This window comes from Syngnathoides biaculeatus, chromosome 12 (assembly GCF_019802595.1).
Source record: "Syngnathoides biaculeatus isolate LvHL_M chromosome 12, ASM1980259v1, whole genome shotgun sequence".
In the NCBI taxonomy this organism is placed as follows: Eukaryota; Metazoa; Chordata; class Actinopteri; order Syngnathiformes; family Syngnathidae; genus Syngnathoides; species Syngnathoides biaculeatus.
The window spans coordinates 193,106-221,098 of NC_084651.1; the positions used below are offsets into that span (position 1 = coordinate 193,106).

The 27,993-nt window shown below is 52.0% G+C and overlaps 1 protein-coding gene across 1 annotated transcript; it reads right to left on the reverse strand.

The window, feature by feature from the left end:
- Positions 1-345: 345 nt before the first annotated feature.
- Positions 346-27,566, reverse strand: LOC133509884 (cullin-9). The gene is made up of 43 exons (XM_061837323.1): positions 27,423-27,566; positions 25,622-26,285; positions 24,992-25,146; positions 23,704-24,261; positions 22,243-22,390; positions 21,865-22,067; positions 21,017-21,362; positions 19,207-19,405; positions 18,913-19,114; positions 17,050-17,240; positions 16,764-16,960; positions 15,801-15,952; positions 15,638-15,726; positions 15,459-15,564; positions 14,607-14,834; positions 14,251-14,341; positions 13,515-13,686; positions 13,339-13,444; positions 13,143-13,238; positions 11,254-11,429; positions 11,040-11,173; positions 10,091-10,279; positions 8,821-8,951; positions 7,258-7,440; positions 6,993-7,135; positions 6,739-6,934; positions 6,491-6,677; positions 5,819-5,967; positions 5,621-5,750; positions 4,711-4,904; positions 4,432-4,649; positions 4,224-4,344; positions 3,903-4,154; positions 3,692-3,832; positions 3,148-3,312; positions 2,896-3,059; positions 2,728-2,821; positions 2,583-2,657; positions 2,399-2,509; positions 1,423-1,540; positions 1,221-1,354; positions 1,014-1,111; positions 346-943 (listed from the first exon to the last, which is right to left on the reverse strand). Exons 2-43 carry the CDS (start codon positions 26,229-26,231, stop codon positions 748-750), a joined length of 7,548 nt encoding a protein of 2,515 aa, XP_061693307.1. The 5' UTR covers positions 26,232-26,285; positions 27,423-27,566; the 3' UTR covers positions 346-747.
- Between the last annotated feature and the right edge of the window lie 427 nt (positions 27,567-27,993).

Sequence of the window (27,993 nt, forward strand, 5' to 3'; positions counted from 1 at the left end):
TGCCACCTTTCAGTAGCAAACGGGCACAAGTCTTTGTACACGAGGCCCCTCCCTGGTCCTTATCAGTGATGAAGTCGGACACCGGCAGGCAGGCCAGTGTCGCCGAGAGACTTCACGCTGAGCGGCCAACATTTGAAGCGAGCACGCCGGTGAAGAAGCTGCTTTGAGCAGGGGCCACGGCGGAGGCTGCGGCGACAGTTATTAACGAGGTGCACCGTGGGGTCCTTCGCAGTCGTCCAGCAACACGGCGCAAGTTTAACATCCATTAGCGACTTGGGAGAATGATGGAGGGAGGCTCTGTGAGAAAGAGAATGGGAAAGCCAGCAAGAGAGAAAAGAAACAGAGCAGAGTTGAGGAAGCTTTTTATTAACTGAGCTCCGACAAAGAAGGCAGAGAGAAATGAGAACATTTACAGATTTTGTGTGCAGGGACGACAAATCAAAAAAGTGCAAAGACATCGTGAGAAAAGAACAAGTTAAGAACTCGATGAGCATGACTTGATTGACAGCAATCAAATCTTTCTAGACGTGGCGGCCCTTCTTCCCAACTCTTTGAGCGCTAGCGGGCCGACGCACTCTGACGACAGGACAGGACAGGACAGGACAGGACCGCCCCTCGCCGGCTTTGCCTCGAGCCAGATTTGGACTCCGGAGGGCCGGCGGTCGCTAACCACGAGCGTAGTCGCGGCTCAGTTTGCGGGGGAGGTCGACCCGAGCGCCCCGACGCTTCTCGCCCGCCGGGTTACGGTCAATCGAACGGGCTGAAGTCCCGCTCCAGGTTGTCGTCGTCGTCATCTTCGTCGTCAGAGAAGAAGTCGTCCTCGTCCTCGTCGTAGTCCTCGTAGCCCTCGTGCCATTCGGGCACGTAGTCTTCGTCGTACTCTTCGTCCTCGTCTTCGCCGGCGCAGTTGTTGTTGTCCGAGCCTCTGGAGTCCGACTTGGAGCTGAAAGGAAAAGCACGGGTCAGGGGACGTGTCGGGTCGGAAGGTGTCGGCAGGAGCTGCCCGGACTCACGCCGCGGCGTCGGCGTCGTCGTCGTGGTCGGCCGAGTCGGAGGCGCGTGTGCTTTCTCCTTCCCGGATGCCTTGGGACCGACAGCCCACGCGGAAGTCCTAAAGGCCCGGCGGGGGTGCCCGCCACCGCGCCAAAGCAGAACTCACGTCAACAAACGCGTTCACGAGACTAATCCAGACTATTGAGACGGCGCGAGGAGGCTTCCACCTGCGTGGAATGCTGCAGGATGGCGAGCAAGCGTTCCTGTATGCGCCGCATCAATTCCAGGCCCGTGTTGAGGTGTTCGGCTTTCAGCAGACGGACGCAGGAGGCCAGGTCGCTGCACTGCAGGAGCGTCCCCTCTGGCGGACGGACGGACATCAGGGAAGCGATGACTCGAAAGTGAACCGGCAGGCAGGCAGAGACTCACCCAGCAGGATCTGGAGGGTGTTGGTGTGCAGGTCCAAAGCGTCAGTCTGCTGCTCCATCACATCAGTCTTGTCGCTGTCCTGGTTGTAGAACGTGTACACGCACGAATACGCCAAAACCTGCCGGACAGCGCGGGGATGCATTTAACCCACCGCGTAACGCCCGACTTGGATGGGACCGCGGCCGGCGACTCAAACTCACAAATTGAGCGATTTGATCTCCGGACTCCTCGCGACGTTAAACTGAGCCTGGTTCAGCCTTAGAGGCTCCATCTGAAGTTCTCGATTTTGTACTTTATCGCGATTATTTACCCGAGAGAAGCAGTCAAGGAAGAGACGAGCTGGCTGCTCCAGACGGGATGCGGGCGAGAACTTTGAAAAAGTTGGGATGCCGCACATCACCCGGAACGCGACGTGCATTTTGCCGACAAGGACCGCAAGCTTGCCACTTCCCCAAAAAGCATGTGATGAAATTATTGTCATTAGAGGGGTTAGACCAATGCGTGTATTGGCACCTGCGTCCAAAAAAACGAAACAAATTCCTGACTCTGTGGAGGACTTGAATCAGAATGAATCCAGTAGATTTGCACAAGACTCAAGAAAGTACAAAACGTTCAGCCTTTGCTTAACAGGGAAGCCATTTGGACAACCAAACAAGTCGGCTCTCCGCAGAAGAAGGCCCACGAAAGTCGCGCGAAAAGGAGTCATCATCGCTGGAGGTGGCTTCAATTTGAGAAACTTCATCCAACGTATCATTAAAAGACGATAAGACATGAGGACAACTAGGCGGCAGCCAGGATTTACGGCACCGACGGGTCCAAAACTAACCCGGGTTCTTGCGTCGGCCGCAGTCCACTAAAGTAAGCCGTTTGAAACTTTGTTGGGACAGGTACTTGGGAACAGTGAACAATCCAGGACCAACAATTTTCATCGCCACTCCCAAGTCACACAATCGCAACGGACGCGCGACGGCTCTACCTTACGAGCCTGCGCCAGAATCTGGCAGGCGTCGATGACGAAGGTGAGGGACTTCATCTGCAGAGCTTCGTTAATGGACGACACCTTCTTCTCCAGGCTGACGGCAAAGTCCTGGAGGCAAAAACAAATCCGACCCTAACGTGACCCCGGGGGGGGGGGGGGGGCAGATGGGCAAAGCTCATACCTTGGCTTGGTGCTGGAAGGTGCATCTCTCGTTAAAATCCTGGAACAACTTCTCTTGTCGCGCCACTTTACTCACCTGCAACGACACGCAAACAAGTGGGGGCTTGCATCAGGCGTCGGGTGTCGCCTCGGGGCGGGTGACCCACCGTGGCGGAGCAGTTATAGTAGTCTTTGTGGGTGGGCTTCCACGCTTTGAGGCATCGCCAGCAGAAGCCGTGGCTGCACTTGGCGCAGGTCATACTGGGAAGGCACGAGAGCGGCGCGTTAGCGCAGTCGCACGAACGCAGCTAAGCCGTCGGCGTCGGGTTACGCACTGGAGGCAGCCCTCGTTCTTCTCGATCTGCGCCTGGCAGCTGGGGCAGCGCTTGGAAATGAGCTTGGCCAGATGTTTGCTCTGAGCCTCCACACTCATTCCCTCGTAAAAGCCGCCGTCGTCCATCCACTGAGACATGTGACCACAGCTGGCCGGGTAGTGCGCCTGAGGGGCGAAGCGGGAAGGCTGAGCACGCGAGGTCGACGTCGGGGATGCGTTAGCCTGAGTCGATGTGCACGTCGGGTGCGCTCACCTCCGGGAAGTTGCAGTTGAAGCACGAGGACCAGCAGCACTTGGAGCAGGTCGCCATGCTGCCCATGTTCTCCTTGCACAGGATCTGATCGCAGCCCTGAGGGTTGGTGCACCACGTCAGGTTGGAACACGACTCCACGAAGCCTCGCAGACGTGCCTTCTCGTACTAAACGACAACAAAAACACATTCTAAGGTTCTTCCCATTTCCAGTGCCGGCCGACTCGACCGCTTCAACTTCCGACCCCAGCGCGGGGGCTGATGGCGGCAGAACTCAAAGAACAAATGGTTTCAGAAACAAATTCCGTTCGTGACATTTACGGAAAAGATTTGTTCAGAGCCCAAAGTCGACTGTCATGAAGGAGCTACAGAAGTGCAGTCTGGTGTGGTCAGGGTCAGGGTTACGCCTACAATTTAAAATCATCCAAACAGTTTTAAATACGGGTGTGGCTCCTTACACATTATTCAATTGGAACGGATATCGATCAAATGATACATGGAGGATCCGTACCGTTTTGTACGTAATGCTAACAGGTAGCCCACCCACCTTGGCCACGGTGTCCCCGTCAGTGACGATGTCGAGGAAAAAGCGCGACGTGGGCTGGGCCTGGCAGTCCGGTATGGGGCAGTTACAGCCGGTCACCAGGTTTTGCTCGACGCGAGCGTTGAGGTACTCGCGCCAACACGACTGCAACACACCAACGGCAGAGTCACGCGCAAAGTCCGGCGGCAGCGCCGGGCTCGCTACGCCGCCTCACCCGGCAGCAGTAGTGCGTGCAGCTGAGCGAGGGCGGCGGCGGCTCAGGGGCGCAGACGCGGGGGACCAGGCACACGGGACAAGTGGACTCGGGCCCGGGCGGCGGCCCAGTGTTCTGACATTTGAGTCCGGCCGCCGCCGCGACGGCGTCGGGGTCGTCCGTGTAGCGCCTCACAAGAAGGTCCACGTTCCAACCGCAGTGGAGCAGAAGGTGCTCGGCGTGGTCCGGATCCACGCTTAGGGTGGCTGCCACCTGCGCGGGGATTGCATGGCTTGAGCGCAAGGGCTCGGCGGTCCACGTTTTGTCCACCGGGGTTCGCACCTGTTGGACGGTGGTTCGCATCAGTTGAGACACTTCCTCTGGGGTCATGCTGCGGCCGCTCGAAAACAGATCAAAGTCCACCGCCATGCCGTCCAAGAACACGGCAGGGACCAGGGGGGAGCTGAAACGCAAAACACTCCGGAAGTACGGCACGCTATGGCGGTTCCGTCCGCGGCAACACGGACGTCTGAGGTTTGCGCCTTCTTACCTCCCGCGGTTGGCGCTGAGGGCCAGGTGGGCGTGTCCCTTCTGCGGCGTGGACGGGTCGTCGGGGAGAAACTGGACCATATGCGGCTGCTCCGGGTGCCGGCGTACGCACCCTTTGCTCATCACGTGCATGATGCAGGACAGGACGTCGCCCGTGCTGCAGCTGAACCCGCTTGGACCGGACCCCGCCGCTTCCCGTTTGTGACACGAATGGAGAACCTGCAGTGCGCGAGGCACCGTCAGAAGAAGACTTTTGGGCGCGGGGCGAAGACGGGCTTACCTTGAAGACCAGGTTGTCGATGTGCATCTCCTTCTCCTGCTTGAGGATGTTGACGATGAGGCAGTAGATGAAGTTCCTCTTGGTCTCCAGCGCGGCGGCGGCATCTTTGTCCACATTCAAGTAAGTCTGTCTCGGCTGAAGCTCCACGTGCCTGGACGGGCCGCACGCCACCTGCTGCTTCACCTGCAGCGCGCCTTGAGAGCACAGCGGAACTTAGGTGGGGTGTGCGGCCAAATCTAAACGCCTTTTCGTTTGCTTTTAACATTTTGTGACCAAACAGTCACACATTTTAGGAGCAACACAAAGTAGCAAATAATTTGGTAGATGGAATGACGCTCTTGAACAGGTTTGGCAATATAGAAACGTGAAAAGTGTGGGGTGCATTGTTGTTCAGCCCCTGTGGACTCATAGCTCCAAATCAAAGCCAATCAATGAATTCACGCACTTTGACTGTCGCGGCCGTTCCCGGACCAAACCCAATCAATCAATAATCGAGGCCCCCTCCCACCTCCCCCCGTGAGCAGCCCAGAGGACGGCACAGGCCCCACCCCGGAGGACTCACCGAGGCACCCTGGCAATTGGCCACCCGGCGGGAGACGTGGGAACACAATCCAACCCCCCCCCCCCCCCACCGCCCCTTTTCACAAATGTTTGTAAAAGAGCGTCCGCATGCCGAGGTGGTCGACTCTACAGACCTCTGACAACGGAAGGGATTGCAACAGTTGATTCTCGCGTTTCGGCGGGTGAATCAATACTTTGCTCAAACGGCATCAAAGACCTGTGATGAAGGGAGCTTTTCAGGCTACTGTCCTCCGCACACCGGAACGATTCCGCATCAACCGTTCACGACGCCAAAAAACACGACAAGCCTCCGGATGAGGACAGATGGAAAGGCGTGTGCGAGACAGACCTTGGCAGGGGTCTCGGGGATGGCTGCAGACAAGCGGTCCATTTTCATCCTCAATCAGAGGCTGCAGAGCATGAAGCACCACCTCTTTTGACAGGCCACACCCCTTCAGCACAGCGCCGACACCCACTTCCTGCAAACCACCGCCCCAGTGTTAAAATCGTGTGTCTCTTTGTGCGTGTGCGCGCTTGGGTGGACGACCTCCTGTGTGTTAAATTGCAGCAGGATGAACATCTGCAGTGTGGACACGTGAAGCGTCAAAGAGCCAAAGCTCACGTCCGCGTGACCGAGCCACGTCCACTGAAGACCCCCGGGGGGCTTGACGTCGCTCGCGGCGGACGTCGACTGACCTACACACAGACACAGACACAGACGCGGACACGTGCGCTTAAAATGCACATTCCAGGGGTTGTAATTCCCCAAAAGCTGCATTTGATAAACATGAACACGACATGAAAATACCAACAGAAATTACTTTGAAATTACGGTTCAATTGCAAGGCAAAGTTAAGTTAAGTTAAAGTTGTGCCTGAATAAATATCGGAAAGCAGCTTTCAACCACTAACTGAATATGTGTAGAACCCATGTTAAATACAAAGATTAGGGCTGCGCGGCATGGGAAAAAAAATGACAATGCAAATTGTTTTAAAGCTACAAACACTGCATCAGTGTTTTCCCAAAAAAAGATTCGCGAGTTCAGTTCAGCGGTCCTACCCGATAACTTAGAACTAAGTTCATGGTTCTTCCCGATGCCCCCTCATTGTACGGCGTCTCAAGGACTAAGGCCTCAAATTACTGGCATTTCTTTTTCCCGACGTTTCCACAACTTAGGGTTAGTCCGGTCCCGTCTCGCGTGGCACCCGCGCGAGCTTACCACGGCAGTAGAAGTCCGCAAATTGCACCAGGTAGGAGCCGAGCCGGGCCGGGAAGTGCCGCGAGGGGGCGTCCATGAAGCAAAGCGACGAGACCGTCCAGCAGCGAGGAGACAGAAGCAGGACTGTGACGTCCGTCTCCGACTCAAGCGACTCCTCCTCGTCTTCGTCTTCGTCCTCCTCGACCACCTGCCACCCCACATAAGATGAAGCTTTCTTTGTAATCTCCGGCCCCGACCGGAAGGCGCACCTGCTGGCCGTGCAGCGTGCGGTCGAGCTGCTGGAGACGGTACAGGTGGAAGTCCCGGCGCAGGTCGGCCGACTCGCTCAAGTTCTTCAACATCTGCTGAGGAAAGCGATTGGGGAAGCAGGAGCCGAGCTGCTCTACCACGAAAGCTTCCAACCGCACGTTGGCGCGGCCCAAGAGCCGGTCGGCCAGGTAGTACCTGCGCAGACGCCACCCGTGAGCTTTGTCCGGCGCGTCGGCGGGAGCGTTGGACTCACCTGTAAAAGTGCTCAAAGGTGTTGGCCAGCTCCAAGCCCGACAGGAAGAGCATGGGCTCCAAAAAGAGCTCCAGCTTCTCCAGAGCTTCTACGCCGCTGACGTGCAACATCTGGTCCATGTACTGCGCAAAGCGCTCGCTCACCTGCAAGCCAACGCCGCCGCCGCCGTCGTCGTCATCGTCATCGTCATCGTCATCTGAACTAGCGTGCGACCCGCGCCCCGCGAACCCCGTCGAGCCCAGGGCCGTCTTTAAGGTGGACTCACGTGCATGGCTCGGAGGATGGAGAGCTGCAGCAGAGCGGCAGAGAAGCCGTGTCGAAGCGCCAGCACAAAAGCCGTCTGGTGGCCGAACAGTTCCTCCGTGGCGGTCTTCAGCCGCACATACAGATTACGGTAACGCTCGACAAAGTCCGGATGATCGAAGCTCCCCTCCAGGAAGCTCCTGACCTAAAACAGGCAACCGACCGCGGGTTTCGCCATCAAACGGCCCGACGACTATTTGGATCCTTTACAGATCATCTCAAAGTCATGAAGGTGAACCTGAGACGTTGTTTTACCACATTTTTGGGTGAAGCAAATGGGGGGGGGAGTCATTTTGGGTGCAATTTGTGAAACAACACTGCATTTGGAACATGCGCTTTTGATCTCCATAAAGTCAGATTTCTACATGGGCATAAATTGGAATGTGCTCATCCATTTTTCTGCTTTGTGATCTGTAAGAACTTAATCGGGACATCTTAGCGCAGGGCTCTCCAACGGGCAGTATTTGGTGGCTGCAGCAAGGGAAACTTTTGAGTTCCAGACCCGTCTTGACGGCATTTGTGGTTGAATAAATGCAAAAATGATCTTATAAAAGCAGAAATGAATCTGAAAAGCACTTCCTCAAAGGAAAACTGACACGGAAGCGAGTCGATGAAAAATTGTTTTGATAGTTTCAGGTGTACGTGGGATAAGTAGCCATAGATGTATTTGTAAATTTTGCCGACATGACAAGCGGCCGCAGTACTGGGGCGACGCGACGCGACGCGACGCGACCCATGTCACACTTAGCAAGGAGCCATTTCAAAGTTGTTAACCCCAAATTCAAACTTTCAACATACGCCACATAATACATTCAAACTCATGTCCTCGCCTTCCGCCATCACCGTAGCTGAAAATCAAATATTTCGGTACAAACCCAGCCGATCGTCAATCTTACGCTCCATAACTACGGAGCAAGGCCCACTGTAAATTGTCAGAATTTCAGCCTCTCGCCATCAATACTCGCTGGCGTCACTGCGGCTATCCCACGTCCGCAGTGACGCCGTTCTCCTCCGGGTCGGGCGGGGGAGGCGTTTCCTCAGCACTTTTGACTTTCTGTGCGCCGGGACGGACGGCCCTCGATGATTACATGATCCGTTTGAGTCATGCTGCAAAATCGATCGAGAAGGCGGCGGCCTCGGCGCTACGCGGAGCCAGGAGGAACATCACATTCATCCGTGTGACGCGGTTTTACGCCGTATCGGCTAAGACCCCACCAGTGTGCGTGAGTCCTTCTGGTGCATCCCAGAGCTGAGAGGTGGTCCGGGTCTGAATAACGCGTACCTGTCACTAACCCTCGGACGTTGAGGTCGCATTCTAAAAGGTCAACGAACACAAGATCACGCCCTCTCGTGTCACGTGACTTCATTGTTATTTGGCTTCGTTTGGTTATTGAACAACAGCAAATAATCTGTTGATGTACAGTAATGGGGCGGAGATGCAATTTTCTATCATCTTAATTGATGGCCCAAAAACATCAATTATGAGCGAACCAACAATCAATGGCAGGCCAAAGTGGCCTCTCACCTGCTGCTGTACTACCTCCTGCCAACAGAGGGCGATGGCTCCAATAGTGCTGTTCTTCACTGTAGGCTTTACTGAGGAAGAAGCTGACAATGTGGCCACTGCGCCGTCTTTGCTCTTTGTTTCTTTGCCATCTGGAGAAAGAAAGGGTTTCCCAACAAAAACAGCTTCTTGGTGGCATGAAGAATGTGTAAAAAAAGGAGGCGATTGGCAGCATCTCGCTGTCAATTATAGAATGTGAAGAGTGAGAAACGAGTGAATGATTAATGGAGCAACGTTTTTGGTCATATTGTGTGTGTCGACTGTAACAGGTGAGGCTTTGCACGCCGACACCATCAGATTTCCGTCTGTTTGTGACGTCTGCAGTTAATTCGTTATCCGGGTGGCCTAACGGGGTTGAAAGCCGCAAAAATACAGTCTACAAGTAAGTGGGCGCAAAAATTCTCATTTATTTATTTATTTTTTTATTTATTTATTTTTAATCGGGTCAGGGCGCAGAAAGCTCCATTTGTTTTTTTAAAGCACAAAGACAAGGACGAGACTATGCTCTCGCTCACTGGGGAGGCAAATGGGTACGCCCGCAGGGTCTCGCTGCCTCCCACCATGAGATTATGCACTTTCCAGCTATATTTTTCATCCATCCATTATCTGAGCTGCTTTTCGGTTCTGGGTCAAGCCATGGTTTTTTTTAGCATTTAATTTTTTTTTTTTTTTTTTAAATAAAGCGGTTGTCACAATCTCGGAATCCTCAATATTTTTTCAATCATTTCCATCTTCCACACTTTTCCAGACCTGGACATTGATATAATCAAGTTCCACACTTTGGATACTTGCGTAGGAACGAGAACCTCGCCGTCTGAAACATCACGGTCATATAAGCGAAATTTCACAGCGAGCTTGAGCTTAAATGGTGGCTATGTTGAACTGAAATATGTCAGCAAAGCTCTCCTGTTTTCTTGAATCTGAAAGCATGGAAAAGATTTTCTACGGGCGATCCATGCAGCCATCTATCCAGTTTCCAAACCGGTTCTCCTCCTGCAGGGTCACGGCCATGGTGGCGCCTAACTCAATCGACTATGGGCAAGACGGCCATGCCTATTTTTTTTGAATATCACAAGCTTTCCTCCAAAATGGCATTTTTACGCACGCACACACACACAAACAAACCTTCCACTATTTCTAAAGCCATCCTCCAGTTTTCACAACTCATGCTGCGTTGTACTGGGACATTTTTTTTGAAATATTGTCATCCCGCCAATCTTGTTTGACTCACGAGATTTGACAGGGGGTTGGATCTGGTCCGGGTCCGCCGGGCCAGCGTCCACGTGCACCAGGAGGTGCGTCAGGCGTCTCGCTCGGGAGTTGAAGACGGCTGCCTTGCCTTTGCAGCGATGGTGGGCGGAGTCCGAGTTGTCCAGGTACTCAACGAGCAGCCAGGACAGCGGGCAAGATCCAGAACCTTCTGGGTGCAAACATACTCGTGAGACGGCAATCTCGAGACCGGAAGGCGAGTTGACCGGCTCACCTCAATGATGGTCACACGATACACTTCACGCATTCATGGAATCGTTTTCACGAGCTGCTACTTACGTGTGACTGGGGGCCGACCAAGCTACGCTGCCAGTATTGATTTGTGGATGCCACCAGATGGGGATTGAGCACTTTTTCCTTAAATCGAATGAAACGCTTCAACTCTGAACCCTGAATAGTCACCGTGCAGGGGTTTTAGTCCTGTTCCGCTGCTTGGTCTGACTACAGCGTCGTCTTTTTTAAGCATGCCCAGTCGATGAGCGCAAACTACTAACGGATATTAGCCGTTCTTACTTGGGACTCCCAAATCCCTAGCTGGGCAAATTCCTTTTTTCCCCTTACCAGACAGGAAAGGACGGATTCACTGCTGGTGTTGCTTTCGAGGTTATTTTGCAAAAAATAGCCGCTGGAATGGTCAGAAAGGTCACACAAGAGAGCGACAACATCTTAAGTTGCATTTATTTGCAGACGCGGGCTCATCAAACTTCAACCACGAAGGGCAGGACGTGGCCTAAGAGGCCTACTTTGGCCACACACGCACTCGGTCCTGACAGCCCTTCAATGCTGGGGACTCCAGTCCCCTGGCCCCCTCCCTCCCTTCCGGCGAACGCTGTTGACCCGAGGACCACTGTTGGCATTGCGGCTAGAGGCCTTCGTTCGAGGCCTATGAAAATAATAGCACGGGCACAAACCTGACGACGTGATGGCGCGCACGATGGGCGTGACCAGCGCCTCCCAGCAGGTTCTCCCCAAGGATTCAGCTGCTTCGGCGTCTGCCAGGAAACGCTCGGCAAACATCTGCTCGTGTCTGAGGGCGCTGTTCAGCCTGAACGCAAACACGGAAGAGAGCATGAGCAGCGTGGCGGGCGGGCGGGCGCAGCGCATCACGGGAGGAGCTCGCCGTACTTGTTGAAGAGCTGCAGAAGCCGCGTCTGCTCGCTCGTGACCTCTTGACACCAGGAGTGCGCTTTGGTACTGTAGAACAAGAAGGTCCGGCAGCACAGGTGTTCTTTGAACACGGGCCAGAAGGTGTTCTTGGGTCCCAGGACTTCAAAACCGTGAACACGGGTGTCGATCCCGCCCTGTCGCAAAGGAGACAAGAGTAAAGTGGTAAGCCGAGTCGGGGCGGCCCACGGACGCTCAGACGCACACGTCCACTATGAAACTCTCTTGGACAAATGACAGCGGGAAGGCCGTGGTGGAAATGTGGCCGACAAGCAGCTGTTCAATGGGGATGCGACTGTTAAGTCAGACACTCTTATTTCATTTTTAGCTTTAAATTCACTCAACGCTATTGCAGTCGCAAGGCTTCGCAATTTCTGGAACAAAATACAAACATACCGTAATATTTGGCAGCTCTTAATAGCGAATATGAGATTGTTTGGGGACTTTCTACTCAACTCTATAATTGACAACCTAAAAAGCTTGATGGAATTATCGTCAGTGCTTTATACGTTGCAGGATAACAACTTTCACTTTGTGACCTGCTGAATGAAGTGCGCCATGTTTAATGGCCAAGAAGATGGAGGAGATAGGCCAAGATGGAAAAAGATGACACGCCGTGGCGAACCCTAACTGGACAAGCTGAAAGGAAAAGAAGAAGTAGTCTGCTTAGGGATGCGTAACTGTCTAGTTCACGCCAGACTTTTAAGACGGAGCACTGGGTTGGTTCCATTTGCGAGCCAAGTCACTCACAACGATATTACTGGTGATCGTTACTCACCCTGCTTTAGAGTTCAATACGAAGATTGTGAGGCGTCAAACTTTTTTGGATCGATGGCCAATGTTTCGCTGTAACTCTGACATTGCGTCCTGCTCCGTCCCAAATCTTAATTCCGTGTCATATATCCTTGCGTGAAATAGTTGAGACCTCTCTGTCGAACCCTCTTGGAAAAATCTGGCGCATTTGGCAAAAAAACATACTGCAATATTATCTGGAATGCGCGATAGAGAATCGACTACAAACACGTTCTGTTCAATCGGCATTTTGGAAGCTCGAGGGACATGGCTAAGGGGGCGGGGCTTAAGATCACCATCAGAAAGGTCCGTTGTCATTGCGCCGGTCTAGAACGGGAACCGCCAACAGCTACGAAGGCCACTTTGTAAAAGCTTAACGCGATGTGGGACGTCGACACAATCCTACATCTCTTCCCTGTTCCAAATGAAGAAGACTCTCATCAGGAAGAGTTGCTATAAACAGAAATGTCTCTTCTTCGTTGCTCTGAATGTCGTAGCAGGGCAGCACCGACTGCCGGAGAAAAATGTACACGCTTGGCCAATAAAGCCGATTGTGATTCTGATGGGCTTCCACTGTTGCACATTCACTGTACCGTTTTGTTTTGTTTTTTATAAATAGGTCGATGCAGTCAATCAAGTGCAAATCTGTGACTGTAAGTTTTGAATGTGCCACCATTGACTTTCTCCAACTACAGCATTGTAGTTAAAACCGTCTCCGTCATGTTTTTAGCTGGCCGGATTGCCAACACCCGTCAGCCCGAGGGACGGCACAAATGCTTCAAGCAAGAAAGCGCCGATTTACGCCGTGTCCACACGGGCTCCCGTTCGACCCGCGTACACCACGCGCTTGTGCGGATGCTAACTTCGAGGCGACGAATCAAAAAACACGCAGCTCCCTAAAGGATCACGTAGGCATTGAATTGCATACATGTAAGCTTTTACTTTCTATCCTAAATAACTTGAGAGATTTCATTAAAGGCTGGAAAGTAACCCCTCCAATAAACGAGGGTTTATTGGAAAGTGTAGGGAATGACGAACAGACACGAGCTCAGTCTGACCTGCTGGCATCTCTTGATGCGGATCTGAATGATGGCCCAGAACCTGTTCACGTTTTCCAGCAGAACCACCCGACTGGCCGACGTCGTCACATTCACCTACACACACACACACACACACACGCAGAGTTCCGTGTATATAAGATAGAAAAAATAAAAAAAGGTGAAGGAGTGTGAATGAGCTGGCCATGGTCGTCACCGTGTTCAGTTCGGTATTAATGTTTCCTGGGTCATCTCCACCCAGGACCAGGATCCGTGCCGGCATGTAGCTGGAATCCTCGCTGGACACCAGGATGGCCAACTGCCTGCACGCACGCACGCACGCACCTTGACAAGAGGCTCCTCCCCCCTTGAGGCCCGGCGACGTCAGCGTACCTGATGACGACGCCTCTGTGCATGAAGATGTTGATGAAGTGCGAGCCGGTGGGTCCGTTGGACTCCCAGTAGGTTTTGCTATTCTTGTCGCTTAGTTTGTTGGCTCGATGGTGATTGGACGACACCTCCACCTTCTCCCAACACTTGTCCTCCTTTAGCTCCACACTGGAGCCTGAGCACAAGCCGATTTCAGTTCTATGGATTTCTAACTGAGATGAGTCAAAGTGCTTCACGGCATTAAATTAGTCACGCACATGCGTCATAAATAAAACGACAATAGAGAGACAAGAGATAAAGTATCTTCCAATTTAGGCAGCCTTGGTTTTCTACAGGTAAATCTTTTCCAGTCACACTTAGTTATCTTTTCAAAGACATGGATGGCTTCAAAATTGAGGTCATCCTTGTTGACAGACCAAATGGTGGTGACGCACCGAAATACAATTCAGCTGCATAAATATGCTGTGAGTGGCACAAATTCCGTGTTGCAGATACAATTGCACAAATGATCCGAGCAACCCGTAACAGCCACTTCCAGTCTTAACTGTGCCATCGGAATAACGGTAAAGACGTGCAATAGTTCCGACACGCTCACTAAGTCAGACAGATGATATCGGCAAAAGTATTTGCTATTAAAAAAAAACAACAACCGTCGATAATTCAAGTACTCCAATGAGTCAAATAAACTGGCCTGTACTGTTACCCATCAAATGATAGGAAAATAATAAAAGGCACCAACCTTGGCAGAGATTCCTGAGGAAGACGTCAAAGAAGGGAATATTGATGGGCTCGTGGCTGCGACGATGCTCCTCGATCTGACCCAACACCATCTGATGGGCATGACGGGGCGTCAACTGGAATCCGAGCCTTCATCGCCACCCACAAGCGCATTCGTAAAGTACGTTTCTCAAAGGGTAGGACACGTCTGGCCCGCCTTTTAGGTTCAGGTTAGTGAACTGCTGAAAAATGTTGCACAAGTTGCACCTATCCTGACACCCCCCCCACCCCACCCTACCCCCTCCAGAATATTCCACAAAGACGCCAGCGCTGGTAGCGTTGCCATCCAGAATGCACCCATGCGGGTGTGCGCCGTACCTGTATGCATCCGGCGAGTACGCTGGTGGTCATGTTGTTGTAGAGGCTGGCGTATTTGTCACAATCTGCCACAACGTCTCGGAGTTCGGCGATGGTGTCGAGGGCGGCGCCGTGTTTGTCCTGAGCCTTCATCAGAACCTCTTTGGCTCCGAGGCGACACATGACCACGGCGTAGTCTTTGTTTACGCATGTCACGCGATACAAGAACAGCACCAACTGCTGGACAACCTGAGCACGACACGGCAGACGGGTTTCAACCCAAATCACTAGGTTTTTTTTTTTTTTTTCCCCATTCCAGTCACTATATTCTCCCCCCCCCCCCAATCTTACACCTGTACATTAAAAGCTCAAGAGTAACATTGAATATCGATTTGTTGAACGTGACGTGGAACGTTCTAAAACTTTCAGACAAATTCAACTTATGAAGGGCACACTTATGGTAGGTATAATGTGACCATGAAAAAAGCCTTCACGTTTTAAAATTCCAATTTTCATTGGTAACAAGGGAAGGGTCCCATACCATAATTAGCCATCGCGTCAATTGCTTCCAAGTGTGCTTACCAGTAATATTTCTTATGCAACACAGTCGGTAGTTTTTGTGGGTAGGCCTCGCTCCGGTGACGCCGCTTCCGAAAAGGGCACACTGCCCAACCTCCCGCAATATTCCTCACGGCATTATCTGTGTGGTTTTCTTAACAATTTCATTTTCTATCCATTTTATTGAAGGCATTTTCTATTGAAATTGATCACATCTATGGCAATATATATTGATATTGCATCATTCTTGTGGAGATCTGCGCTCTCCTGGGCCTGCAGATCACTCTGCCGTGAGTCCTCTTTCCTACGCCTCACCTCTTTGTCACCGATAAATGCGGTCATGGACGCCAGGCAGGGTTTGATGCTGTCGTGCCAGGGCAGCGAGTCCTCCTGGTAGCTGTCCAAAAACTTGTTCAGGATCCTGCCGGGAGGGAGATGAGGCTGTCGTTGGACAGGGGGAGCAGCGCAGAGAGGCTGCCGTCAACATTCCCTACCTAACGATGGACAACTGGACGCTCCGGTCTGCATGCAGTTGCTCCATCGGATGCAGGAGGTCCTGAAAGATCTCGTGACTTTGAGAGACCTACAGACACAGCGTGCGCAAAGATTTCAACGTCACTTACAAAGCAGAAAGTCCCAAGCGAGCCGCGTGCATACCTGGCTGCGCAGGCCCTCCAGCTGAGAAGCGGACCCACACAGCACCTGCTCCAGAGTCTGGATGACGTCTTTGGCCGTGGCTGTGATCCCCTTCAGAGTTACCAGCAACTTCTGCACCTGGGTGTCTTTCAGGTCCAGTGGCTTTGGAGGATCTGAGGGGACGCGTGGTCGAGGAAGGACCACGGTGCGGGTTAAAGTTAGGATTAGGGCGAGGGCGAGGGCGAGGGCGAGGGCGAGGGCGAGGACGAGGACGAGGACGAGGACGAGGGCTGCCTCGATGACTCGACTAGTCACGGTTATGCTGATAATTCATTCAATAATCTACACGACTGCACCTCAAGCCACCCGGCTATCAAACGTCCGAAATTGGCAGATGACACCGCAGTCTGCATATCGACTGGAAGTGGTGAGACTGGAGCTTTGGTGTGGACAACACAACCTGGCATTGAACACTCTAAAGCGATTGTGGACTTCAGGAGGCATCCCTTTAACCTCATCTGCCCCTGACGCCGTCTAACTGTCTCGTGTCAACCGTCGAGACCTTCAAGTTCCTGGGAATTAGTCTCACGGGACCTGCAATGAAGGTGCTTTTTGGCCAGATAAAAAAGGGGCCATTTTCTGCCCCCAAATACAAAAAGAAATCATCATCCGATTTTCAAAGTTCTAAGTGCTTTGTACTTGGCGTTGCATTGGGAATCATGTTGCTAAGTCTTGTAAATGAAATATGGCAACTCAGTCGTGATTTAAAAAAAAAAAAAAAAAAATCAGAGGACACCAGGAAACTAAGGAGGTTCACAATTTTAAGTAGCCAAACCAAGCAGGCTCCTTCCGCATTTCGACAGATTGTCATCATCAAAGGGAATAGGAAGGAATGAAGAAGGACCAGGATGAGAAAGAAGACTGTTCAGATGAGGACAAGAACAGACAAGGGAGCAAAGATGCGGCACGGGCCGCTGCCATTACCTTTGTTCTCCACCTTCTGCACCATGAAGATGTGGTTGAGGGCGACGATGGCCAAGATGGACTCGTTCTGGGACAGCGCCAGACACTTCTCCAGGACTGCCGTGATGTTGCAGGATACCAGCTGCAAGGCCAAGCTCTTGTGGTCGGAGACCAGCGTCACGATGACCAGAATGCCGGTGCGCACTGCCGCCGCACAACTGCGGAACCGTCGCGGCGGCAGTACGGCGTCAACAAAACCCCGCCAAAGCGAGACACGCGTAGCGCGACGTGGCCAAGAAGCACGTACCCTTGAGTCCTCAACATGAGGTCGAGGGCAGCGGGGATGGCGTCCAGCAGGCTTTTGGAGCCTTCGGGCGTGGCAGAGCCTATGCTGGCGAAGATCTCCAGCATCATCTGGGTGCCCGACTCGGAAAGGGCGGGAACACTGGCCGTGCCGCACAGCTCGTATTTAGTGGCCCCGATCAGGACCTTCAGGGTCTGGAGGTTCAAGTACAGCGGATGACGTTAGGAGTTGACATGTCATTGACATGTTGTTCTCTCCAAATATAATTTTCCAAAGATGGGACTCAACTAAATATTTCACCAGATGTTGGGAACAACTCAAGTACTGCGCCATACATTCAAAGATTGGAGATTGTTGAGCAGTTCTTTTTTCTTTTTTTGTACCCTTCTAGCAATTAAGTCATTCAATTCTTGGTCAGTGAACCTACTATTTTCTGCCTTGTGCCGTTGTCAGGACACACCCTCACATCCTGCTGGTCCAATCAGTATTAGTACTGGTAATATATTTTGTAGACGATCGCACAATTTGTCACTTTAAACTGCTCCCTTTGCACAATTGTCATTGTACCGGTCTAGAACGGGAACTGCCAACGGGTTAGGTCACTCTCGACAAGCTTAACCCTTGAAGGCACATCTGTGACTCTAATAAGGAATAGTTCCTATGAACAGAAAGTCTCCTGTTCTTTGTTCTTCTTACTGAGCTTGTTGTTTGTTCTGAATGTCGTACCGGGGCGGTACCGACTTCCGGTTATGTACTTGGCCAATAAAGAGGATCCAGAGAACACGTAGGTGGAAAGCCAATCTTACCAGCATAAATTTGCCCCGGTCTAGTGGTCCTTGCAAGATTTCTGACAGAGAAGTGCAAAGAACAACCAAAAGAGTTGTCCAAGAGCCAAGGACCAGCTGTGGCAGGTACTTTTGGTACGCCGCCGTCATGGCCTGTGTGAAAGCTCAACCACACGAGACCACATGAGTGACAAAAAGCATGTCAAAGTTCCTTTAAAGTTTGATGGACAACATTTGGACAACCCAATTTAATACGGGGGTCAGATGAGAGCAAAATGGAACTGTCTGGATGGCATAATGCACAATGCTACGTTTGGAGGAGAAATGACACCGCATAAGAAGACCCTCAAAAGATTCCAACAGTGAAGTGCGAACTTCTCATTATCGAGGGGAAAGATCGATGTGCAAATGCATCTGCGAGGATGATGAAAATGAAACGAGGGTACACATTTAAGCAGGATAATAATCCGGCACGTACTGCCAAAGGAAAACAATGAAATGAATCACTAAAACAATATAGTAGAATAATGAAGCCACTGGAATGGCCAAGCCAATCACTTGACTTGAATCCAATCAGAAATCTATAAAAATAACAATCCCAAGGTCCATAAAAGAAGCCCACAGAACCTTGAAGATTTCAAGACCGCTTGTGCGGGAATGAACGCGACTAGTTTTCCCCCATTAGGGGGGCATCTTGAAGCAATCATTGGAAACAAAAGCTTTTGAATTCTGAATTTCAGAATGGCTTATCCAATACTTTTGCTCACTTGGGGGGGGGGGGGGGTGGCTTCAAACGGAAGGGACTCTCACATCTACATGTAAATACCATGAAAGAAAAGTCAATGGAATTCCAAACTTTTGCCTCAGTCCATCTTTTGACGTTTTCAGTATACAACAAAAACCTTGTTGTTCCAATACTTTTGAAGGTGAGCGTGATTTGAATTGGTCGAGACATCTGGAAGGCTGAGCGTGTGGGAAAAAAAATAGCAAAATAAAAACGAGTTTCTCCCGGACCAGCAGGACCCAGGGTGTCACGTGTAGTCGTGTAACTGTAAACCGTGCGTGTTGTCGGCGTTCTGACCGCCAGCGCAAGCTGCTGCACGTGCGACACGCCGGCCATCTCCCGCATACACGTCAGGATGGCTCTGACGCCGCCCTCGGTGGCGAACGACACCCTCCACTCGTACCGGAGCATGAGCGTGTGCGTCAGCTTCAGCGTGCACGTCACCACGTTTCTGCACGAAGAGTCCAGCAGCTCCACCAGCATCTTCACAACTTTGTCCCTGCGCGAGGACAACACCCAAACGGGACAGTTTACCTACCAACTTCCAAATGCCGGCAGGACCACTTCCAAACAATCCGTGATTTGTCTCACTGGACACCCTGGACAGAATCCGTCCTTATGGAGTTCTTCTCCTGCGTGGACTTCTCCTCGAGCAGCCTTGTGATGAAGATGACACCGGCCAGATTCTGGCCCACGTCCCATCTGAAACCACCTTTCCTGAGGATGTCGACCACCTCCCCGATCTTTTCCAGCAGCGTCTTCTTGCCCAGGACACGGGGGCTGCTGAAGACTGCAAAAGAGAGAGTCGTCGCAAACACAAAGGACGTACCAAAAATGAGGTCATCGAAAATCAGCAGACCAAAACGGCTCTGTAAGAGCCGGAGACTTTTGTCCCTGAAACAACACGGCTGAAATGCATGTTGTCAATACCGTGGCCAATTTCTTCACAACATATAACGTACAAATGATGCTTAACGTTCGTCGCACCCACTTGAAAACTGGGGGAATGCTCTACGTCAAGCTAGCTTGGTCGCTAAGTAGCTGCACGGCTTTCGCATTCAAATAAAAAATGAATTAAACAACAACAAAAGTATCATTTTTCTTGCTCGTGATCTGAAAAATTCACCAGGTGTGAACAACCCACGTAATACGCACATACAAAGAAGTTGGAACAAATCTCAAAAGTGTGATGTGGGTTGTTTCCGTCATCTGGTGAAACTTTGTCAACGGCCTCTTTAGAAATACATTGAATGAGGAAAATCGTGGCGACCTGTAATTCTGCCACTAGCGTCGTTTACGGCCGCCGCCATTTTGACTTATCGCGGCTCACCGTCGCATATGCATAACATTTGTTACAACAAGCGGACATAAATTTACAAATGATTGTTTTTTTTCCTTTTTAAAAAGTTTGCCTCCAATGAGCTGCACAGATAACATGGAAGCGCCACAACGAAAGCCGAACCCGTCGCTGGTGGGGGCCGACCGCAGTTGATTGGATTGAACGGGACGTGGCAGATAACGAGAGCGGCTCGGTTGCCAGCAGGCTCGCTGAACAGGTGGCAGTTCGGTCCGGTCCGGTCCGGTCCGGTCCGGGAGGACTTAATGGCACCGACGAGGGCAAGACAGATCCAGATTCTACTGGCTAAGCAAAGTAAGCCGTTTTAAAATCAAAGTACGGAGGGCGACTAGGCGGCAAAACACGTCAGTTCTTAACACTTCAGTAGATTTTCATTCATTCAAATCATCCAGTTGGATTTGTCAGTCATTGGACTGTTATTTTGGAATAGTACAAGGAGTAAACCATTCCATTGTGGTCGATTCAGTACTGTCAATTTGAAATCGCAGACGGGGTTTGGGGGTTTGGGGGGGGCATTCCGAGCGCTAGTTATTACGAACGGTGGACGCGGAGTAGCCAATCGTACGACACGCCAAGCAAAGAGTTAGCATAGCTACCGTGTAATGTTGCGTAGTGAAGCACTCGGCTAAGGGCCTCAGGGTACGGCACGCTTTTCACGTAACTCCGGCTGGAACTGCATTACGGCAGAAAGCATTCAACTTTGGAGGTAAATTGATTTCAGGAATTCAAACTTAGCGAAAAAAAGGAAACCAATTTGCCCTTCGTCATTAAGATTGAAATGTCTTATTTTCGCTTGTATTCCTAAATACTCAAAACCAAGCAAAACTAGTTCATCCGAGTACTCGATTACTTGAAAGTACACAACTGTTCTTCATTTTACAGTTACAGAAAAAGGGACTTGGTGAAAAGCAAAAAAAAAAAAAAAAAAAAACAAAGCGTGAGGAAAATTGCAAGTTGGGTCTAAAATGAAGAAAGCAAAAAATTAGAGACACCTCGTCGGCCTCAGCGGGTGACGTGGCGGTCGGTTGGGGGCTTGGGACTCACCCTTCATCTTCTCTTCAAGCCCATCGGGATATCTGCTGAAATCCTCCTGGGGAAGTTGGCTGTCCACGTCGCAGGACGAGTCCGGGGGAAGTTCCTTCTTGGCTCTCTTCGAGACCGAGGCCATTCCCGAGGAAGTCCAGGAGCAGGCGGCGTCGCCTTCGCCCGGCGGCTCTCGGTCGTCCTCTCCTCCTCCGGACCTCAAGTAATGTCTGGCGAAGGCGTGCGAGCAGAGCCGCTCGCCGAGGCAGGAAGGCGCCAGATGTTGCTTCAGGTAGCGGACGAGCTTTTTGGCCACGTCCCCCGGCACCGCCAGGCCGACCAACGCGGAGTCGTCCATCTCTGCCTCCTGGGAGGTCAAAATACAAACGGAAAAGCGGGAAGAGGACCCCCGAATATGAGGACATCCTCATCCAATTCACAGCAAGGTGACAAGACTGACCAAAAATGACAGCAATGTGTCGTTAGTCTTGAGTCTGGCTGGACTTGTCCCTACATCCGGAGCACAAGAATTTGGAGAAAATCGCCCATCGCCTATTGAAAATGTCAAATTCTTGATCATTTCTCCAAATCGCTCCTCTACCTTTTGGTACTCACTCACCGAATCACCGATAAGTTTCACAGTTCAACACACAGCGCCCGACACAAGACCTCCTTTTTCCCGGGTCACATTCAATGTTCAATGTGGACGTGACAGTCACGCAAGAGGCCCCCTCCCCCAGTAGCTGGAGCAAACAGTTTTACAACGAGCGATCTGCGTACCAAGACGTGGAATTTCCCGGTCGTTTGGCAAATCTGCTCACCCAGAAAACATCCAAGTGGACTTCCCCAAAACGAGTCTGCTTACACACCTGCTGGTGGAGGCTGCACAGCAGAAGGCGGGTGACCTCCCGCTGCTCTTTGGCTTCCAGCTTCTTGATGAAGAAGAGGATCTCCCACCACTCAGCACGAGTCAGCACCGTCCGGGCTTGGGCCTCGGCCGCCCGCGGACGCTCCGACAAGTAGGGCAGAGAGTAGAGGCCGCTCGCGGGCTTGGAGAAGATGCTCTGGCTGGCTGAAGCGCAACAACAGCAAGGTGAGGAGGAGGAGGAGGAGGAGGAGGAGGAGGAGGAAGAAGCAGACGGAAAAGACGTGGCGGGCTGAGGCAAAAGAGCAGGAAGACAAAACTGGAGATGGAGAAAAGGCCGGCACGGCCGACCGAAAGCCCGGCAGCAGGGGCGGCTTCCTACCCGCCGCTAGTCTGATGGTCCGCGTGAGGGACGAGGCCTTGTCCGGGGCACCCTTGTCGTCCGGCCCGTTGGCGGCGGCGCCGTCCGCGACAATCTCGAGCATGTGCCAGTGGACCCAGTAAGTTCTGCACAGTGCGTTCCAGTACACCTGCGCGCGCGCGCGCACACACACACACACGGGCTTTCAGCATTTGAAAATTGGCAAACGAGCATGTTAGTTGCTTTTTTGGGGCACTGTTGGCAAACCGGGCGAGTCGCCAGCGGGCTGTGCTGTGCGCTTCATGAAAAATGCAAGGTTCGTTCGCAATTCAGATAAAGACGCAACAACTCCAACCTCTCGAGCGACACGAACTCGACACCCGATTTCACCCAGGGCGGCACCGACTGCCGGAGTCAAAGTCCCCGAATGTTGTTCCAGACTTGGCCAATGAAGCCGATTCTGATTGTGAGTCGGCCGCACGATGAGCAAGCGTCACGTTGCTTCTGCCGTGAGCCGACAAGTACCCGCCAGCAGGAAGTCAATTTTCATCATTTAGATTGAGAATTTCTACATTGATTTCATTTGAAACAATGCATTTAAAAACTGAATCTGAAGAGTAGAATTTGGATCCAATACTTATCATCTGCAATGAAATTTCAAATGATGTATTTTCACATTCAGGTTGATATTCAATAGTAAAGTAGCTGTCTGTGACGGCGACCGTGAGGAATGGCGGTCGTTTGGCGAACTTTTCTTTTGTCTCTTTTTGGTCGTGTTTTTTGAGAATGATGCTGGGGGGGGGGGGGGGGGGGGGGGGGGAAGAAAAAATGAGGCAAAATTTGAACCCAGGTCCTCAGAACTGCGAGGCAGACGCTCTAACCAGTGATATTCATTCTACGGCAACATTGTTCCCGTGACAAATGACATCTGCCAATACACTGCAAACTTCATCTCATCTTCCGGCGCTTTTCCGGGTGGGGTCGCAGGAGCAGTAGCTTTAGCAAGGATGCCCACCTTGTGTGTTGGAATGTTTTTCCTATGAATACTGAACGAATCAAAGTAATTGGCCCGCGTTTAGGGTTTGCACCCTACTGGAAGATGAGACCAAACCATTGCTGTTTTTTTCCAAACTCCTTATGGCCAATTTCTCGTCCTTTTGCGTGCCACGTAATGGGATGTGGAACAACTGTATTGCCTCCAATTTCTAATAACTTGGAAATTGCACCATGGTTTTGAAGCAGTCGGACAAGCGCATATTAAAAAGTCAGATTAAGGTGCGAGCGACTGGTTGGAGGGAAAAGGGGGATCTGTAATGAATTCAAAAACTTTGTGCGCTAGAGAGAAATGGGGAGCCGCTTTGGATTCCACGAGGCAAACTTGAGTTCAAAACAGCTCTCCTGTCAGAAAGACTAATTAACATTAGTAGCACGAGTCCACCGTATCCGGAATTTCGGGAGGCAGCGGACGTGACTTCCGATCACCTGAACGGGCGGAGAGCCGTCATTGCTGTATCGGAATTCTCCATCGTCACCGGCGCTGACTTCCTCGTAGTCCTCCATCATGCGGACCGCCATGCCGCTCTTCAAGTGGTCCTGCACGTACTCCACGTAGGCCGAGCGGCTGGCGAAGTCGCTGCGCGTTTTGAAGTCGTTCCCCGGCCTTTTCTTGGGAGCGGCGGGGGGGCTGAGGGCGCGGGCGACGGGAGAGGAGCTGAAGCGAGGCTGAAAGATAGATTTGACGCCGGGCGCCGCTCCGTCCTCCTGACTGGCGCCGCCGTGGGGAAGTTTGCGGTCCCAGCCCATGACGCGCACCAGCTCCGAGATCAGGTTGGCCATGGCCATGGCCGAGTCAAACTCGCACCGCAGACGCAGCTGAGCTGTCCCCGAGGAGGAAGGCGAGGGGTCGGGGGAGGTTCCGGCTTCCGGTCTGTCAGAGGCGGCGTCCGCGCCCGCGCCCGCGCCCGCCGTGTTGAGTTTGTCCATCAGCGACGTCACGCACAAGTAACGCTTGACCAGGGAGAACAGCAGCTTGCCGGGAATCTGAGCGACAATCGGCACAATCAGCTGCCAAACACCGATTATTGCGGCATTTAACAGAATGAAATCATTCGGGTGATCCTGACTGACCTGAATAAGGAGAGGGTTAGTCCAAAAAGTAAATGAAGTGTTTTTGCACAGCGACCAAAGCTTCGTTGGCCTCGCGCGCCGCGGACATAGCCTACGATGATCTGAAGTTCATCAGGAGCCACAATTACCGGGTTTTAAATCGCAGAGAGGGGAAACGCGCGGTCAAAGGAAGTCAAGCCGAGAGTCGCTCGATTGTCAGACCGCACGAACGCAACGCGAGGACGGGATTCGGCGACCTAACCTGACGAAGTTGACGTGGAACTTCGCACCCGAAACAAAGACCGGGAGGTGCCTCGAGAAAATACTCCCATTCAAACACGTTTAAATGTCTGATGCTGATGCCGCTCGCACGCAACAGTAAACGGGGACAAGCCGAAAGGAAAAGAAGAACATTTCTAACGCTTTTCTCATTCTCGCTGGAGGGCACTCTGGCCCAAGTGGCCGTTGCCACCAGATTTGGCTTTTTGACAGACTCTCTCTCGTCACGTTGCGTTGCGTTGCGTTGCCTTCAAGATGCCACCAAAGCCCAGCCGAAAAGCGTCAAAATGACATCTGCTCACAGCTCGGAGCAAAGTTTGGGCGGGGTTGCGTTTACCGCACGGCTATGTGTTCGCCACGGGTTTTGGAGGTTTCGAGCGCTCACCTGAGGCAGATGGACGCCGTCGAAGGAGATGCCGTGCTCCTCCGAGGACGTGGTCTCGGCAAACAACTCCAGCAGCGTGTAGCGGTTGTCGAAATCCATGTGCTGCTCGATGCCGTCCTGCTGGCTGAGCGACAGCAGCACGTGCGCTCGACTTCCTGAGGAAGACGCGCCCACGTCGACGTCATTCGCAGGCTTGCATTGCGCTAACGTGGCGATATTGTTGGAAGCTGCCATGCTCTTTTTGCTTTTGATCGTGGGGGGTTGGGGGCGGGGGGACCCCAAAAGCACTTATATTGATGGTTTAAACACTTATTCCAAGAATTTGGGGGTTTAAAAAAAAAAAGAAAAATACAATCCCCAATGCGATCGTAGTGAGCGCAGTCATGTCGCACTACCATAACATTGGCTTTTGGATACTATGATAAACTACCACGATTCCAGTACTGAAACGAAAGCGCGCCAAATATCTAAATTATCGGTAAGTGGAATGAAACCTGACAAAAAAAAAAAAACAAAAAAAAAAGAAAAACTCAAACACCAACATGACACTAAACTTGAAATGTAGGTAATAACGGCTGACGTGTGTTTTCTGCATTCTCAATGCCCGGGTCGACTTCCTGTCGACGTTACCTGCATCGTGCGACGCCAGCGCTCTGAGCATCTTGCTGGCGCTGCGTCGGGTCTGCGTCTCCTTGCTGCACAGCAGCTCCATGAGGAGGTTGAGCGCGCCCGTCTCCTTGAAGACGCCCACCAGCGAGCCGATGCCGGCGTAGGCGCTCAGCACGTGGATGGTGTGCGTGATGCTGACCGACAGCTCGCTCTTCTTGGCCATCTGCTTCCTGGCGCGACGCACCAGGTTCTTCACGTCCTCCTCCATGTCCAGCAGCTCCACCTCGTCGAAGGTCGCCTCCGCTTCGCCGCTCCGCGGCTCCCGCTGGGGGTCGGCTTTCCTCTTGCCCAGCAGGGCGGGGCAGTTGGCGTACACGTCCTCCGTCGTCATCCACATCAGGACGTTCTTGGCCTTTGCGTCGGAGGACGGGGAGGCGCCCGACCCGGGACCCCCTCCGGAATCGCCGGCCCCGGAGGCGCAGCCGTCGTCGACGTCCGAGAGGCACCAGCGAATCAGGTACTCCGTCTGGCCGTCGTGGGTGCGGCGTTGCCGGATCAACTCCTCGGGATACGCCTGTAGCCGCGGGCCAATCTGGACCAGCAGGTTGCCCTTGCGCCGCTGGCCCACCATGCTCAACGCGAAGGTCACTCTGAGGTCTCGCAGGGAGCGCCGACAAACATCCGCCTGGAAACGAGCGCACTTTAATCGACTCGTGCGTCGGAACGAGTGCATACAAAAACGGAAACCGGCGGAAGTACAAAGTCGGACTACGCAGACTTCCCCTTCCCCAACCACTTTTTCCAGAAGCTCTTCCGGAGGGACCCCGAGGCGTTCCCGGGCCGCAGTCTCTCCGGCGTGTCCTGGGTCGTCCCCGGGGTCTCTTTCCGGTGGGACGTGCCCGGAACACCTCACCGGGGAGGCGTCCGGCTAGAGCTGGTTTCTGTAGCCAAGGATGGGATCGCCGAGGTCCCAGCCTTTGGCCGCCGCCCAGCTCACATCAGATTACTAGCGACTTTTTATTGCTCGGTGGCTCTATTTGACAATATCTTGATGTCGTGAAAGTACTCGCGCGCTCTCGACCCCAACTACCGAAGACACGTAAATAAAAATGGTCTTCAACACGCATCTGAGGCTTTTTTGCCTTTTGCTTTCCCGTCCTTTGACAGAAAAGACTCCGCGAGACTTCATGGGACAAAAATATAATAAAGAACACGTGCAAGTTGCGAGTTGATTAGAATTCGGAGAATGACAAGAACATAATTAAGTCAGGAGACGGACGACTACGAATGGGGTCGGTTGACCAACGTGAACAAGTGCAACTGTAGCTTCTTGGAGGAGCCTTTCATAGTCATGCTGGGAAACTACTGGTGCCCCCATCGAATTCCTGACAAATATACGCGCGTTGTATGGTTATTCAAAGTACTCTGCACTCGTCGTTTAATATCTCCGTTTATGTTCGTCTAGTCTCAACGTCACTGGAACGAATGGCTAAGTCGCAGACAAATTACTTCCACCAAAGGGGGACGGGGACGGGGACGGGGGCGGAAGCATGCGTGGGTTTTGTCAACTTTGTGCCATTTGGAAGAAGTGGGAAGTGAAAAAGAATGTTCTGGTCTTTCCTTCCAGTGGCACAAGGTCAATTTCCACTCCTATATGACGTTATTTGGGCCGTGTTCGCAGCCGGGCACGTTTTTGTTGTTGTTGTGTCAATGGACTCTGGTCCACACACGCGCGGGTGAACGAACCTCTGGGGTTTCAGTTCGGGCCTCGCGTCGGTCCGAGGGACCAGAAAGTGAGGGAGGTGAGCTTAGGGGCTCCTACCTGACGCGCCACGAACTTCGTCCTCAACGTCCCGTACGAGGAGCTTTTTTTTTCCCCCTTCTTCTTCTTCGCTAGAACGTCCTTAAGATTCTCGTTTCCTTCTTGACCAGCATCGGCGAATCCCACAAGAAATTCTTCTTCTTCTTCTTCTTCTTCTTCTTCTTCTTCGTCGTCGTCGTCGTAGACCTCAACCGCGTTTGCCCCCAGCGGCCAAATCGTCAAATCGATTCGTCACATCGTCCGTAAATGTAATCATATACATAATAATACATAATAATGCAGTATCCAAATCATAACAATAACGGAACAGATCTGTTCTTCGATATATTGCGTTTTCCACGCTTTAGTGATATACTTCATAAAAATACATAGATGTCATCCCAATAAGCATTCCTAACTAAGAACGTAATTACAAATGCATATTTAAAAAAAACTTCAATATGAGCGCTCATCTGAGATGACACGCTGCGGCGACCCCTAACGGGACAAGCCGAAAGAAATACATACATACAGAGGCGTTCCACATTTTTCATATAGAACGATAAAACCACAGGTGTAAAAAAGGAGGTGA

Coding starts and splice junctions, on each gene's coding strand:
- LOC133509884 (XM_061837323.1), bottom strand. CDS start 26,231: ATGGTGGGCCAGCGGCGCAAGGGCAACCTGCTGGTCCAGATTGGCCCG. Junction 14,835..15,458: donor CATTTATCGGTGACAAAGAG/GTGAGGCGTAGG, acceptor TGTCGTGCTCAG/GTTGTCCAGCAGTTGGTGCT. Junction 5,751..5,818: donor TGCAATTTAACACACAGGAG/GTCGTCCACCCA, acceptor GGTGGTTTGCAG/GAAGTGGGTGTCGGCGCTGT.